Source organism: Caloenas nicobarica, chromosome 1, assembly GCF_036013445.1.
Source record: "Caloenas nicobarica isolate bCalNic1 chromosome 1, bCalNic1.hap1, whole genome shotgun sequence".
NCBI lineage: Eukaryota > Metazoa > Chordata > Aves > Columbiformes > Columbidae > Caloenas > Caloenas nicobarica.
The window spans coordinates 82,994,690-83,009,151 of NC_088245.1; the positions used below are offsets into that span (position 1 = coordinate 82,994,690).

At 40.2% G+C, this 14,462-nt stretch overlaps 1 protein-coding gene across 1 annotated transcript; it reads right to left on the minus strand.

The window, feature by feature from the left end:
* Positions 1-48: 48 nt before the first annotated feature.
* STRAP (serine/threonine kinase receptor associated protein) lies at positions 49-8,009 on the minus strand. Its single transcript, XM_065643259.1, has 10 exons — positions 7,816-8,009; positions 6,547-6,682; positions 5,716-5,797; positions 5,393-5,465; positions 4,711-4,807; positions 3,173-3,310; positions 2,453-2,589; positions 1,560-1,709; positions 929-994; positions 49-604 (listed from the first exon to the last, which is right to left on the minus strand). The coding sequence occupies exons 1-10, from the start codon at positions 7,925-7,927 to the stop codon at positions 543-545; spliced, it is 1,053 nt and encodes a 350-aa protein (XP_065499331.1). The 5' UTR covers positions 7,928-8,009; the 3' UTR covers positions 49-542.
* Between the last annotated feature and the right edge of the window lie 6,453 nt (positions 8,010-14,462).

Genomic DNA, 14,462 nt, shown 5'->3' on the forward strand with positions numbered 1-14,462 from the left:
ACTTGGTTGCTTTTCTATTCCACGAACCCAACACTCAACAGTAAGATACAAGTTTTGAGAGGCATTTTATTTTGACAACTAAAAACAGTTAAACATTCAGAAGCAGTGTACAATGAAACAAAACCTGAACCAAATACTTGTAGTACATAATCCCATATTTTCAACTGAGGCCACATTTTCCAACTTTCAAGAAAAAAAAAAAAATGGGTAAAAGCCATTGTATCTCTTCTCTCTAATAAAGAAAACACACTACAATGAGTCTAACTGAAATTGGAGAGACTGGATCTTGGCTTGTACACTTCTTTGAAAAGACATGAGGCAGTTATGCTAAAAAGATAGCAAAACTCTACTACTTGTCTTTTTTTTTTTTTTTTTGGATAGTCAGTTCTCTTACAGACAACACCTAGCCAGTTCCACCGCATTCTCATCAATTACTGCCCATCTTTGCCTTACGTAGAGAGCGCACTCTGGAAGGCTGCTGTTTATCACTGTTCACTTGATTTAGTCTTGTATGTCCATATGCTGTGTAACAGTTGCAATAATCAGGCCTTAACTTCAGGAGTTGAGCTGTACACTGAATCTGAGTTTTCAGAGGCAAGATCTTCTGCAATTAAATAAAAAGGGTGTTATTTAACTTCACCTTAGATATATAAACCAAAGACATGTTGCAGAGATTGCTTAAAGACCAGGTCAGTTTGTTTTCCAATTTAACCTGATCCAATTATTCCATGCCATCTGTTCAGCTCTAGTCACTAGTGTGACACCACATGGTCATCTTCAGGAAAGTGCATTCAACAATCTTTTCAGAAGAGTGAAAAATGCCAGAAGGTACTTGGGGAAAAGCACCTCGTCCATACTAAAGAATGCTACCATCTCAGCTGATCTTTTAACGCTCAGCTGAGTTGAAGCTGGCAGTTCAGTGCATTACCTATTTCCTCCTCTGCAGTTCCTGGAAGGGTGGTCCTGGCTTTTGCCACTTCTGCATTCTCCTCTTCTGTAGAGAGGAGGAGGAAAAAAATAACAAAAACCAAAAAACAGTCAGTACCTTCAGTTCCCCTCACCCACCCCAATAGAAAAAATAAAATTTTCCACTGAATTTAGTGTTGAGGAGACTTGGGTAAGGTATGCCATTAATGGATACTCACTTGCAGTCTTCTAGACATCGCTTTCACCCACCACCCCCAAATTTACACAACCTAAGTACAACATAAAATAAACCTATAATTCACACTTTTTCTAGAGATTCTTATATCCCTAAAATTTATAAAAGTGGTGTTTTTCATTTCTTCCTCTATAACATAAAAATACATCAGACTATTTGCTTAATTATCCACAAAGCATCTACATTCAACAAGCTTATAGGTTTGAAGTTAATTGCTTAAATGATGGATACAAAAGTAAATCCTTAAATCTAACAGACTTCAAGTGGATATAGAGACCCTTGGAAGACAGTACTGTTAGTATATGAAATACAGATGATGTTTAGCATGTATGACAGATGCTACTTAAAAAGAACAGGTGAAGCAGCCAAGTTTCACCAGGAACAAGCACACACTTACCAGGAACTACACACTTCCAAAGACCATAGGTTTTCCCTACTGTTGTCTGCCACAGCCTTAGTGTACCATCCTCAGAGCCACTTGCATATAACTCTCCATCAGGGCTAAACCTCACACAGTGAATGGGACCAAAGTGTCCTTTGTAAGATTCTATAAAAGAACATATCAAGACCATTAATTTCAAATTTCAGTCAACAACTGAAATTCACTGGTAAACACTGATCAGAAGATGACAAAAAATACTGATGGGGGCCACCTACTCAGTATTTAACTTCTGATGCAAAACAAAGCTTCTATTGCTATCTCAGCAATCTCAAATTTAGGTAACATATTAATGTTTTATTAACTGCAAGAAAACAGGTGCTTATTTGCTCCAGGCAAAACTACAAAGCAAGCCAGTAGCATGGAATATGCACGCTTTGTTCCTTCAACCACTCACTCCACAATATAAAATTTTAAATGAGGACAGTATCCATGAACAAACTTCAAAATACACTTTTTTTTTTAAAATATGTTTGGCCAACATGAGCAAGAACACAAACATTGCATTTTTCATAAAAGTAGCTGCAACTCATTAGACATATCTGATGAATGCTGTAGTATGACACTGCAGTTAACATACAGCTTGCTATTGCAGCAATACAGAATGACTTTTTGTTTTTTAAATATGTGCAAAGTGCTGTTTGATGGAGGCTTTAATTAGTTCTAGAGAATAACATTAGGTATACTGCAAAAGGAAAAAATGCTGAACTGATAATATGCCTTTTCATCCTCTTGCACAGCCTGCTGTTCTAAGACCTTATTTGAGTACAATGTTTTCATTTATTAGTCATTATTTCATTAATCTAATACCCATTTCAGAACTAATTTTTATTATGGAAGAAAAAACATACCTAATTCTTCTCCTGTATTATAGTCATATTTATAGAGTTTAAAATCTTCACCACCTGCAACCAAACATTCTTTTGCAGGGTGAAGTGATGCAGAATTGATTGTAGCAGGTGCCTCAAATGACTTAATTTGCTCTAGACTGAGAGGGAAAAGTTTGTTAACAAAGTTCATTAAAAAAAAAAAAATCCTGAGAACAAAGAAACTGATTCTACTAGTCACAACTGCTTTTAAGAAAATCAGAAGACACCCACACACAGTTTCTGAAACAAGTTCTAATACTTGCAAATCACACTCACCAAGTTAAAAACGAGTTCAGAATAAGCAAAACAAAAGGCTCGCACATTCAGAACTACTTAACTACTTCCTGTAATATACTTAAGTGTGTTAACTTGCTTTCTTAAAGTATCAGAGATGTAGAAATAATCTGTTCTCTGAAAAGCACTGAACAGAACCCTGGCTGAAACTTATTTAACCACAATTACAGTTAATGTGAAATATGAAAATGGCTCTGAACCTTTACAGTCTAGCATCTGATACATAATTAGGGTTCACTATTTTAGAAAAAGGTAGTTGTTTCACACTCTACCTCTGACGAGATGGCAAGCGAAGATGTCCACTAATGCCAATTCTCACAACTTGTCAATTTTGGCCTCGTACAGTCATTTTTGACACACAACCAAGCCCATTACTCAACCTGCGAAAATTCTGTGTTTCGGACTCACGTTTCTGCACTATGAAAAGCAATAGTCTTCCCATAGGTTATCACAAGTATCTGTCCTTCTGGAACATACTCCATGCTGCTCACTGACATGGCAACATTTAGTGCCTTCACTTCAGTCATGGTACTCCGGTCCCAGAGGCTTAAGAGGAAACAAAATGGCAAGAAAGACTCTCAGATTATTTCAGCGAATCAAACGGTTGTCACCTCCCATCCATGGCAAGATTTTGATTAAAAAAGCCACCTAACAAAGAACATGGTTTGATTCCACAGGTACTTCAGATTTTCAGTGGCATCCTTACCATAAAACTTTGCATAGGTGAGAATGAAGACACGCTTACTTTAAAATACTGCTACTTTTAAAGCTTAATGCAACAACATTAAATGGTTGACATATCACTTTAACTACTCAGAGATTCTCTTAGATATTAAAAACCTTGTTATAACTTCTAGAAGCAAGGCTTAAAGATCCTATTCTGCCTTTTTACCTCACAAGGTAAAGACGTACTAATGCCAAAAACCAGATTCATTTAAGATAATATGGTTTTCTATGTAGAGGTGCAAGGGGTATCTAAACAGAAAGGAAATTGTTTTGCTATGACAACTAAGAATCTTCATTCATTAGCTGACTGCTGCATTTCTGTTTCTACAATTCAGAGAAGACAAACAAGACTAGGTTCTTGCCTAACTTGAACACTAGGAAAATGAAAAGAACAGGAGCTGAAAAGAAGGCTACAGGGAAATTGCACCAGCAACTTCACCCTCCTATCCTTCCTTTCACAAAACAGAAAAGACCATTCTATTTCTCTCCCCTTTGTCCGTAAATACAAGAATGGTGAGACAGCAAGGCATGAGATGACACTGGTCAGATCAACCAAAAAGCTGAAGAAGCAGGAAGGCACATCAGCCATCCTTTCTTGACAGCTTAGTTTGAGCTTTGTCAATTCATCTCCCCAGCAGCTACATTGTCTAGGTTTCAGCACATCTACCAATTGGGCATGAAGTAAACAAAACACTTTAACAGTAACTGGATGAGCCATCTTATAAAAACAGTAAAGCCCACTGAACTTATCAGCATGGCAGAGAAAGAGGGCTATGTCTATCAACAGGGAATTGATTCCAGATACTCTTCCCAGTCTTTTATCCCAGTCCCTGGCTAGTCCATGCCTTGTGTATATTTCAAGACTGGATTGCAGAAGACATGGCAACAATACCTCAGCACAACATGCATTTACAAGACCTTATTCTATAAATTCATTTCTATAAATATTAAAGGCATAAATTTATTCTACTATGCAGTTTCTCAAAGACCATCTGTTCTTATCAGGGAGGACATGTTTATGGGGTAAATTAGAATTATTACAAAAGTTATGTCTCTAACTGCAGAAGAGAACTGTATTAGGCATGCAGCTATAATAATCTAGGATCAAATAACCTCTGTTACTTATACCCTTTACCAAAAACCATAACTATCTTCTCACATAGATTATAACAACAAATAAAAGTGAAATTCTCAGAAAACTGAAAGTTACTTTTTCTTACCGGACAGTTTTATCATCAGCTGAAAGAATCTGTTTGTCATCACTGCTCCATAAAGCCTTTTTAATGCCAGAAGTATGTCCACTGACAACATCAGGTTCTTAAAATAAAGCCAAATGTTTTAATATATGTAAGAAAATGAAATAATATCATGCAGCAGTTTGGGAACTTTCTTAAGCTCTATGGATTTCCATTTACTAGAAACTGTAAAATTACTTCAAGTGCTTGTGAATTTGTCGACTTATTCCAGCAACAAAATAAATGTAAACTGGATCTCTGATTCCCTAAATTTAAAAAGCTTCACTAGTTGAACATCAAGGATCTCTAGCTTCATATCAATCATCAGTAGTTCAGTATGGACATGAATTTAAATATACTTAAATATGTGGCACCTTCTTTCTTTCAGATGACTAAATTTTAATTAATTAGACCTATTCCTAATGAAGCTGCATTTAATTGAAATACCCTATCTTTGAAGTCCGTTACAAATAAACCCTAATCCACTTGTTAAAAGCATAAACTTTAAACATACATATTATCCCACTAGAGCAAAAGGTTATAGACACTGCACTTGTAAAACAATCCTCAACTTTATCTTCTGTGATTCTAAACAGAAAGTTGCTCATAATTTCAGAATTTTCATTTAACTCCAGGAAACAAGAATCATTTCTAAAAGCAGACTCACCTGCTTCTGGCTTGCTCAAGTCGTAGATACGCAACAGTTTATCTTGTCCACCTGTTAACAGATAATTGCTATCCTGAAACAGAAGTTATAAAGGGTCAACTCTATTTTGAATCAAAATACCAGTCTTCATCCGTGAGTCTTAAAATAACAGTTCTTTCTCTCAGACAGCCTCTAACATGCATATTGCATTTAAGTTATCATCTTAAAAACTGTAAGTTACTTGCCTGTTAAGATATACACATAAAAAGCAGAAAAGTAAGTAACAGCAAAACATACTCAAGAGCTTACTTCCCTTGTGAATGAAGTATAAAGCTTTACCATACCTGTGTAAAATCCACACTTTTGACAATGTGTTTGTGAGCCAATGTGATTAGTTCATCGCCTGTCACAGCATCCCACACTTTGCTAAATGGGAAGAGAAAACATTTATATTTTAGTAGCACCAGGACAAATCAACCTGAACAGTCGGATTAGTTTGCAAGCAATCTTTCCTGACACCACCATAGCATTTTATCATAAATGCTACATCCCTATGTTATAAACCATTTAGTCAATTAGAATACTTTATATGCTTTCACTAAAGCTTTTTTTTTTTTTTAACTATCCCACCATTTTCCTTTGTCCTCTCCTTCAGGATAACACAGACTAATTAGCATTTAGTTTTAAGACACAGATAGTTCTTCTTTGCAACTTAGTAGAGATTTCCCTCTACTAAGAGGATTCAACCTACTGAATATTAAATATGCTGCAAACAGCACAAGCAACAAAAAACAAAGAGGTAATTCACTAGAATTTTCATAAGAGTTTTATTGTAATGAAAAGAGTCTAAGCAGTGGAAGCAAAATAAAAATCACTCAATTCTTCTATAAGTACAGTGCCAGAGATTAGAGCCACATAGAAATGTTATTCTAGCAAACTGGTACAGTAATTAAGTATATTTATCAAGAAACAATCATAGTTGTTCACCATGATGGAATTAACTGTAGCTGCTTTCAAGAACTTAGAAGTCTAGGCTTTAATTTGGCTAACCACACACAAGCTAACAATTACTACAGAGAAATACAAGAATCAGTAATTTACTACAGCTGTACATCACCAAAGAGCACTATAGACTAAAATAAAAATACAGACTTCAAAGACAGTCAATCACTTACGCTGTAAAATCTGCTGCTGCTGTAGCTGCTTTAGTGGCATCCGTGTTCAAAGTGGCACCCCAAACAGCACCTTTATGACCTAGGAATGTGCCGATCCAGTCTCCTGTGTCACCCTGACGCAGCATAGGCTTACCATCTTCACAAAAACAAAACCAACATTCAGGTTACATTATAAAAAAAAAGGAAGCTGTTTAAAAAAAAAAAAAAATTCCCTTGCACCAGCATATGGAAATACCACATACTTTATGAAACTACTCTTTTCAAAAGAGTTTACCTGAAGAGCTTAGATGTGCAGCTGTACATGCTACACGCATCTAAAACTGTATAGACATTAAAATGATACTCCAAATGAGACAAGAAGTTTTCTTCAGGTTTGTGTTAAGGAAGAAGGGAGACTGAAAGGAGCACTACGTTGAGGTTTTATTTTTACTCACATTTTCTTCAGGCAGGACATGTTTGGTATTTTTTTTTTCCTTTGGAACAACATTTTCAATCTAACAGCACCCAGAAATAAGTATTGTCTTTGTAATCAGATACGTTTAAAACACATACAGAGGTGTTGTAAAAATAAAAGAGAAAACCTTTCCTGTGATTATTTTTCCTGGGAGGCTAACAAAAAGTTGTTCACACAAGATCTAGAACTGAACTGGAAGCACTCCAAGACAACAAGAAATGCTCTTTTAAACTTATGAATGTATACGTAAGATTAACATACGCATATGAAAGGGGAAAGGCTATTCACACAATGACAGCTCTCATGGGAAAGGAGGGGGACGCCACCATTCTACGTCCAGCCAGGCTGCTGCCTTGGTTAAACGGAATCTCGCTTTAACATCCACAGCATATATGCACAAGCGGTAAAAACGGGCAGTTTTAGAAATAAATATTTTCAAGGCTTCCTCCCCCGCCCCCAGTTTCGCTCCAAAGGCGGTCTTGGACACTCCCCCTCAAGGGCCAAACTGGTAATTAAGCACCACGGCAATCAGCTGCCCGCCCCCTTTTTCATTCGGTGACGCCGGCAGCCGGTGTGACCCGACGAGTACCAGCGTTTCGCGGGACGAACATGGCACTCCGGTACAACCGCCCCCCGTCCCGCCCCACAAACACCCCCTCGGAAAGCGACACGCGGCCTGCGAGCGGCGGGGCGGAGGCGCAGCCCAGCCCACCCCCCGCAACCCCACCGGGGGCGAGGGCAGCTCCGCCGGGCAGAGTACAACTAAGGGACCGGCCGCACGGGCGCAACAGCCGCCGCCTCCCGTCCCCGCTCACCCTTGCAGGCGCTGATGAGGAAATAGCCGTAGGGGGTGACGCCGCTGAAGGCCAAGTCCACCACGGGCCGCGTGTGGCCGGAGCAGGTCAGCGGGGTTTGCCTCATGGCCATGGCGGCGGCGGGGACGGGGCGCGCACGGGGCCTGGGAAACAGACACGAGTCCCCGCCGGCCGGGCAGGAAACGGCGATCGCGGTGGCGGAAGAGGAAATGACGGCACGGAAACGCTTCGGAGCGGAAGCTACGTCAGGCGGCGGCCCGGCCCGCCGCGCCTTGACCCCTTTTGCCCCCACAGCCCTGCCGGCCGGTGCTGGGCGCCTCATAACGGGCTCTGCCGCCGCGGCCTGCCCCGCCACTGGGGTAACCGCGCTCCCTCGTCCCCCTTCCTGAAGGGATAACATGGGCCAACAGTGTCCAGGGGTGCATCAAGTACAGCATTGCCAGCCGGGCGAGGGAGGTGATTGTCCCGCTCTGCTCTGCCCTGGTGCGGCCTCACCTGGGGCACTGTGTGCAGTTCTGGGTGCCACAGGATAAAAAGGATATAAAGCTACTGGAGAGTGTCCAGAGGAGGGCTACGAGGTTGGTGAAGGGTTTGGAGAGGAAGCCATATAAGGAGCAGCTAAAGTCACTTGGCTTGTTCAGCCTGGAGAAGAGGAGACTGAGGGGAGACCTCATGGCAGCTACAGCTTCCTCACAAGGGGAGCAGAAGGGGCAGGTGCTGATCTCCTCTCTGGTGACCAACGACAGAACCCAAGGGAACGGCAGGAAGATGTGCCAGGGGAGGTTTAGGTTGGACATGAGGAAAAGGTTCTTCACCCAGAGGGTGGTGGACACTGGAACAGGCTCCCCAGGGAGGTGTCACGGCCCCAAGCCTGACAGTGTTCAAGAAGAGACTGGACAATGCTCTCAGACACATGGTGTGAACTATGGGGTTGTCATATGCAGGGTCAAGAGTTGGACTCAATGATCCTTGTAGGTCCCTTCCAACTCAGGACATTCTGTGATTCTATAATGCTCTGCTGACCGCAGGATGGGGTCTCAGGCTCCTCAGTGTGCCTTCATTTTGACTAGTAGCTCTTCCACAGCAGCTCCCAGCATGCCCCAGCCCCGTACTTGCTTTTTAGTAGTTGGGGTTTTGCGTAAATTGATGCCAGCGCTGGCGTGGGCCTGCCCAGCTTCCCATGCCCAGCTCCTTCCCAGCTTGTTCTTTCTTCCCGTGTGGGTGCACACTTGGTCCCTTTTGGCTCCTAAACCAGCAGCAAATTAATTCTACCAAAAGGAAGCACTTTTTTTTTTTTTTTTTTTTTCCTGCAGGGTTGCCTCCCATCATGACTCACTGGAGGACCTGAGAAGCCTTTTCAGCCATGGAGGTGGTGGGAAGACAGATTGATGAGGTTGCAGGAGCGTCAGGATATGTAGCGGCATCCACCTGGGTCTGCATAAAAGATGAGGGAGTCATGCTGATGTGTCTAAGAAGTGTCTAGACGTGTCATCACATGTATCTAAAGATGGCATTTGAAGATGTATCAACAGCTTTACTTAAAAATTAAGAAAGTAGCATTGTCTCTTCTTTCAACAGGCTAAAAAGTCAGAATGGTGTGTCTGTTACTCCTTTTTATCTTTCAAGTCTTAGAACTAGAAAAAAACATTTAAATCATCAACAGATAATTGAAGTTTAAGGTTTAAACTTCAGTCTTTCACAGCTTCTCTTTACAGGATTGACACTCAGTCTCTGACCTTCTGATGTTTCTTTTACTGTTCCAGAGTTCTCAAAAGTAACTCCTAATGATTTTGTAATTTCATGACCCATTTTCGTGCATATTGCCACTGTAACTGACATTTCCAATTTTTCCACAAACAGCCACAGACTACCACATAGACCTTCTCAGTATCTTTAAGGTTTTCCAGATTTTTTCCTAGCAGTGATGCCATACTTCGACATAGGCCTCTAGCTGAATCTAGCAAGTGTCAGACTACAGATTATAATCATGGGGAATTCAAATGCACCAGTGAAAGCTTTTGAAGTAACATTAGAAGTCATACTTAAATAGAATTCCTGAAAGGTATGTTTCCCTTGATGAAGCTGTTCGTGACTGAGGAATTTTATATATTTTATCCCATTCTTAGAAATACTTAGAGAGCTTAATATAAAATATTTTTATTGAGTAGAATGGCTGAAACTTCAGAGTGCAACAGCCAAACGCTGGTTTATTCTACTTTATTTTATAGCAACATTTCCAAAATTTCATGGTATATTAGTGTTCTAAACCTTGCGTGTATGTTCTCTGTGCTATTCCTTGTAATTTTTTTTCTTCATTCCTAACTGTGTGTCTGGTTTTGTCCCCAGAAGAGCCATTGCACACCAAAAGGTACATTTATAGGAACAGGGCAGAGCTTAGGTGGACGGACAAAGATCCCGTGTCTGAGTTTATATTTAAAACAGGACTAAACAAAAGATTTATCACTTCGACATTTACTTTTTTCAAAGCCTAATATACATGTAGAATTACGTCTCCTAGTTAGCATTGCTGTTTGGGTTTACATTTTAAAACCTGTTCTGGTAACTGATGTTACCAACTTTTTTAGTGAGTGGAAAAAAAGAAAAAAAACTAGAGGTCAGTAAATATAGAAACTTAGCATTAAATTTAAGTTACCTGCTTAAAATTCAGTATCGAGGAATGGAAAGGAAAGATTGTGTTTAGGGAAGTTTATTTTTAATGATTGCATAGCTTTGATTGATTTTTGTCTTCTATTGAATTGGAGCGTGATTTTCCACCTGCATAAAGCAACAATATGACATCCACTTAGAAAGACACAAAATCTATAACAGGCAAAGGCAAAAATATTTCCAATTTACTGGTAGGTAACTGAAAATCAGAAAAGGGGAAAAATCATGGCAATATGAAACCTATAAAATCTAGACTACGTTAAGAATCTCACTAGGTGCAGCAAAACTATAGCGTGGTATAATGAATTAAGTTTTTCATATGCTGCAGGAACATGAAGAGTCTAGTAAGGACATGTTGGGTGTCACTAAAGGCAAATCCTTCAAAAGAGACTTTAATACCTACTGTGGGATCTGGGCAGACATTAGGCATCGTGCTGCTGACTGCTGTGTTTCATCCTGAGAAAAATAATGGTACTGGGTAGAAAGCTGTGTATTGATTGTTATCAGCCACAGCCCAGTTTTGTAAAAGTTATAACTCTGCTGGTAGATGGACTTAGTGTAAGCACGGAGGTGATTATGTGAACATGGATCCTACATGGTGCCAGTATCTGCTTCCAGCAATAGGTACTTTGATTCCCAGTTTGAGCCTGGCACTTCCCGCCTGCCCCAGCCACAACCTCTCTGGCCTCATTTCCCACCCACTAGCTCCCTTGTACTGTACCAGGCAGCAGCTTCCAGAAACTCACTGATTTTTGCTTTCTGCACTAAAGATGTTTCTGTTCCTACATGCAGAATAGTACAGCCACATGGCTAGATGAGAAGTACAGGAATTAGGTGTTTAGAGTCTAGGTTTAACAGTGATACAGAAGGATGAGACTTCTTAAATTGCAATTCTGTGAAGCAGGGGGGACCTTTATTACCTTTGGGAAACAGGATTAAAGACATACAGAAATAATACTGAAAATAAAGCTATCTACATTTTTTCTTAAATCTTTAATACAAAGACAGAACATAGTAATTTAGTCTCTGAAGTTTGTCCTGTACCTAACTCAGGATATATCATGCATAATTCAGACAGCCAGTTTGTTTAGCTGAAGTCTCAGACTTTTTTCCTTCAACACTCCAAGGTACGTTCTACATCTCTAGCCCAACTCCAGCAGGAAATTTCTAATGCAGCATTTCTTAAACCGAGCATGGGGAGGGGAGGGGAAGTACTACCATGAAGCACATTTGCAGTTGGGGAAGGAGAAACACTTTGCCATGGAGCTGCTACAAGTGGAATGAAAAGTGTGTTCAGGAGGAAGTGTTTCAAACAGAAGCAAGAACAAGGATGAGAAGGGGGCAAATACACCTAGAGCAGGAGCAAAGAGATGCTGAACTAATCTGGCCTTGTCAGCAAGCTCTTGCTGAGCATCAACGTCCTAATGCCGTCATTTCTATCAGATGTGCTTCCTCTGCTTCTGTTCAGAGCTGTTGTTTTCCTCTCTTGGAGCCTGACAGCCTTTGGCCCCAGCTGCAACTCCTCTGGCATTTGCCCCACCATTGCCCTCCTCTTATTTCCCAAAGAGCACCTCCATTTAAATATGTTTATTCCCCACAGTTTGAGAAACTTTGATTTAGAAATGCACTAATTCTGTGTACTCAGGCTAGCCTACTTTTAATACAGAGATTGTTAGAGAAGCTGGGAGCTGTGAAACAGGCCACAGTTTTTCTAGAAAGACTAGAGAAGGTAAGAGAAAAAAAGAAAAGATGGAAAAAACAGTTACTTACAAATGAAAGCCTAGCAAGCTTAAAATAAAAATACTGAGCTTTTTTTGTTTTAGCTAAGGTGCTTATTATATCAGACTCCAATAACATTATGAAGAAAATAAGTGTTATAACATTTTTTACTCAAAGTTTTGTATTTATCAAAATAACTGTCTTGTGGTGTTAAATAAGTATTTGTCAACCCAAACTTATCAGGAAGTAATCAGGGCCTTGTAATCGTAGAGTAATTCACACCATTACTGCATCGAATGACAAGTATGCCAATCAGTTTATAAAGCACCTGGGCAAGACTCTCTTACTTAACATTTACAATTCAGAGTGTCTGCTTGATTAAACGTATTTCCATAGCTAGTGATTGAATTTTCTCAGAAATTGTCGCTGAAAATGAATAAAGCTATCTTAGTGAAAGGTCATGATTCTAGTGCTTTGATTAAAATAAATCAAGCAAAGACTGAATTAAGTAGAGTGCGTTTAGTATACGTATTTAAATTTCCAAAGACTCTTAATGTTGTGGTAATTATCATAGATGGAAACACATTCTCTTGCCACTAGGTGGAGCTCCTTACATATTAGTACAATCAACTGTCCCGCTGAGAACTGCTGTGAAATGACTTATACTGATGGTTATTTCAGCTTGTACCTGGCAGCTTTGTGGACATAGCACTCAAGATGTTACTAGATGCTTAGTTCTCTAAAATGAATTGGCTAAATGGGTAAATGGAAATCTCTGGGTGCCACAAGAGACAGCAGCATGGCAGCCCCTTTGTTAGTGAACCTTGAATATGAGTTATTTTAATGTAAGTTTGAAACATTCCATGTAATCTGTAGGCATGTTGATGCTCTTTACCTCTGTTAAGTCTTTTTGTGGAGAAGTGTTCCCTACTAATTTGTACAGCTGTTTGCTGAAGGATGATGTGTTACAGATGCTGTTTGCAGATATGCGAGAGCGATTGTAGAAAATGTTGCTGTATTTTCACTGGGGGAATAATTACAACTGAGTGCCAGCCTTGAACAGTCAATTATCACTGAGTAACAAGATAAAAGATAAAAAGCAGATCTAATTGTATTTCACAAATAGTATAACAATGTGCTTCAAGTTGAGGAGTCCTTTCCAAGATCAGCCTTTCACAACAGGTGACCATTTCTTTTCTATTTTCATGCAACTTCTTATGACAAAGATCTAGGGAGTGTAAGGGCTGGACCACAGACGCTCTTCAGTTAGGTGTGCATGGTACTATAGTTTGTGTGTGAATAGAGGCCAAGGGGATTAAACACAGAAATGGGCTGTAGGGGAATCAGGAAGAGTGTGAAGAGGAGTGTGAGCCAGCAGCAAGGAAGAGATGAGAAGCAGCTTAGTAGGAGAAATGTAACACATGGAAGCTGGATAATAGGAGAAGTAGGAGACTTACATCAGAGTTAACTGTGTGCCTTGTAGTGGGATTTGTACCTTTTTTTCTCTTGTCTCTTTAGGTGAGCTCAGATGTAAGATCACTTCTTTAGTCACCACCTTAGTGCTAGGATCTCAAAAAGGTTTACTTTTCTGAGAGGAATGTTGTTCCTAATGTTTTCTGCATGCCAGTTAGACCATCAGGAGCCTTTGCATGTGTCTGGAGAGCAGGGGTCGGGCACATTCAGAACATGCACCCACCATAGACTGATGAAACCAAGAAGGAATTTTAAAAACTATTTTATCTTTACTTCATGTCCCATTCTGTCTTTTTAAAAGAAAAAGTTGACAGTGATGGCCAGATAGAGAGGAATCATAGAATAGTTTTGTTTGGAAGGGACGTTCAAAGGTCACCTAGTCCAACCCTGCTGCAATGAGCAGGGACATCTTTGACTACATCAGGTTGCTCAGAGCCCCATCCAGCCTGGCCTTGAATGTCTCTAGGGATGGGGCATCTACCACCTCTCTGGTCAACCTGTTCCAGTGTTTTACAACCCTCATAGTAAAAAATTTCTTCCTCATGTCTAGCCTGAGTCTCCCCTCTTTAGTTTAAAACCGTTACCCTTTGTCCTGTCACTACAGGCCCTGCTAAAAGGTCTGTCCCCATCTTTCTTACAAGCCCCCTTTAAGTTCTAAAGGCCACAATAAGGTCTCCCCAGAGCCTTCTCCAGGATGAGCAGACCCAACTCTCTCAGCCTTTCCTCACAGGAGAGGTGTTCCAGCCCTCTGATCATTTTCGTGGCCCTCTTCTGGATCTGCTCCAGCA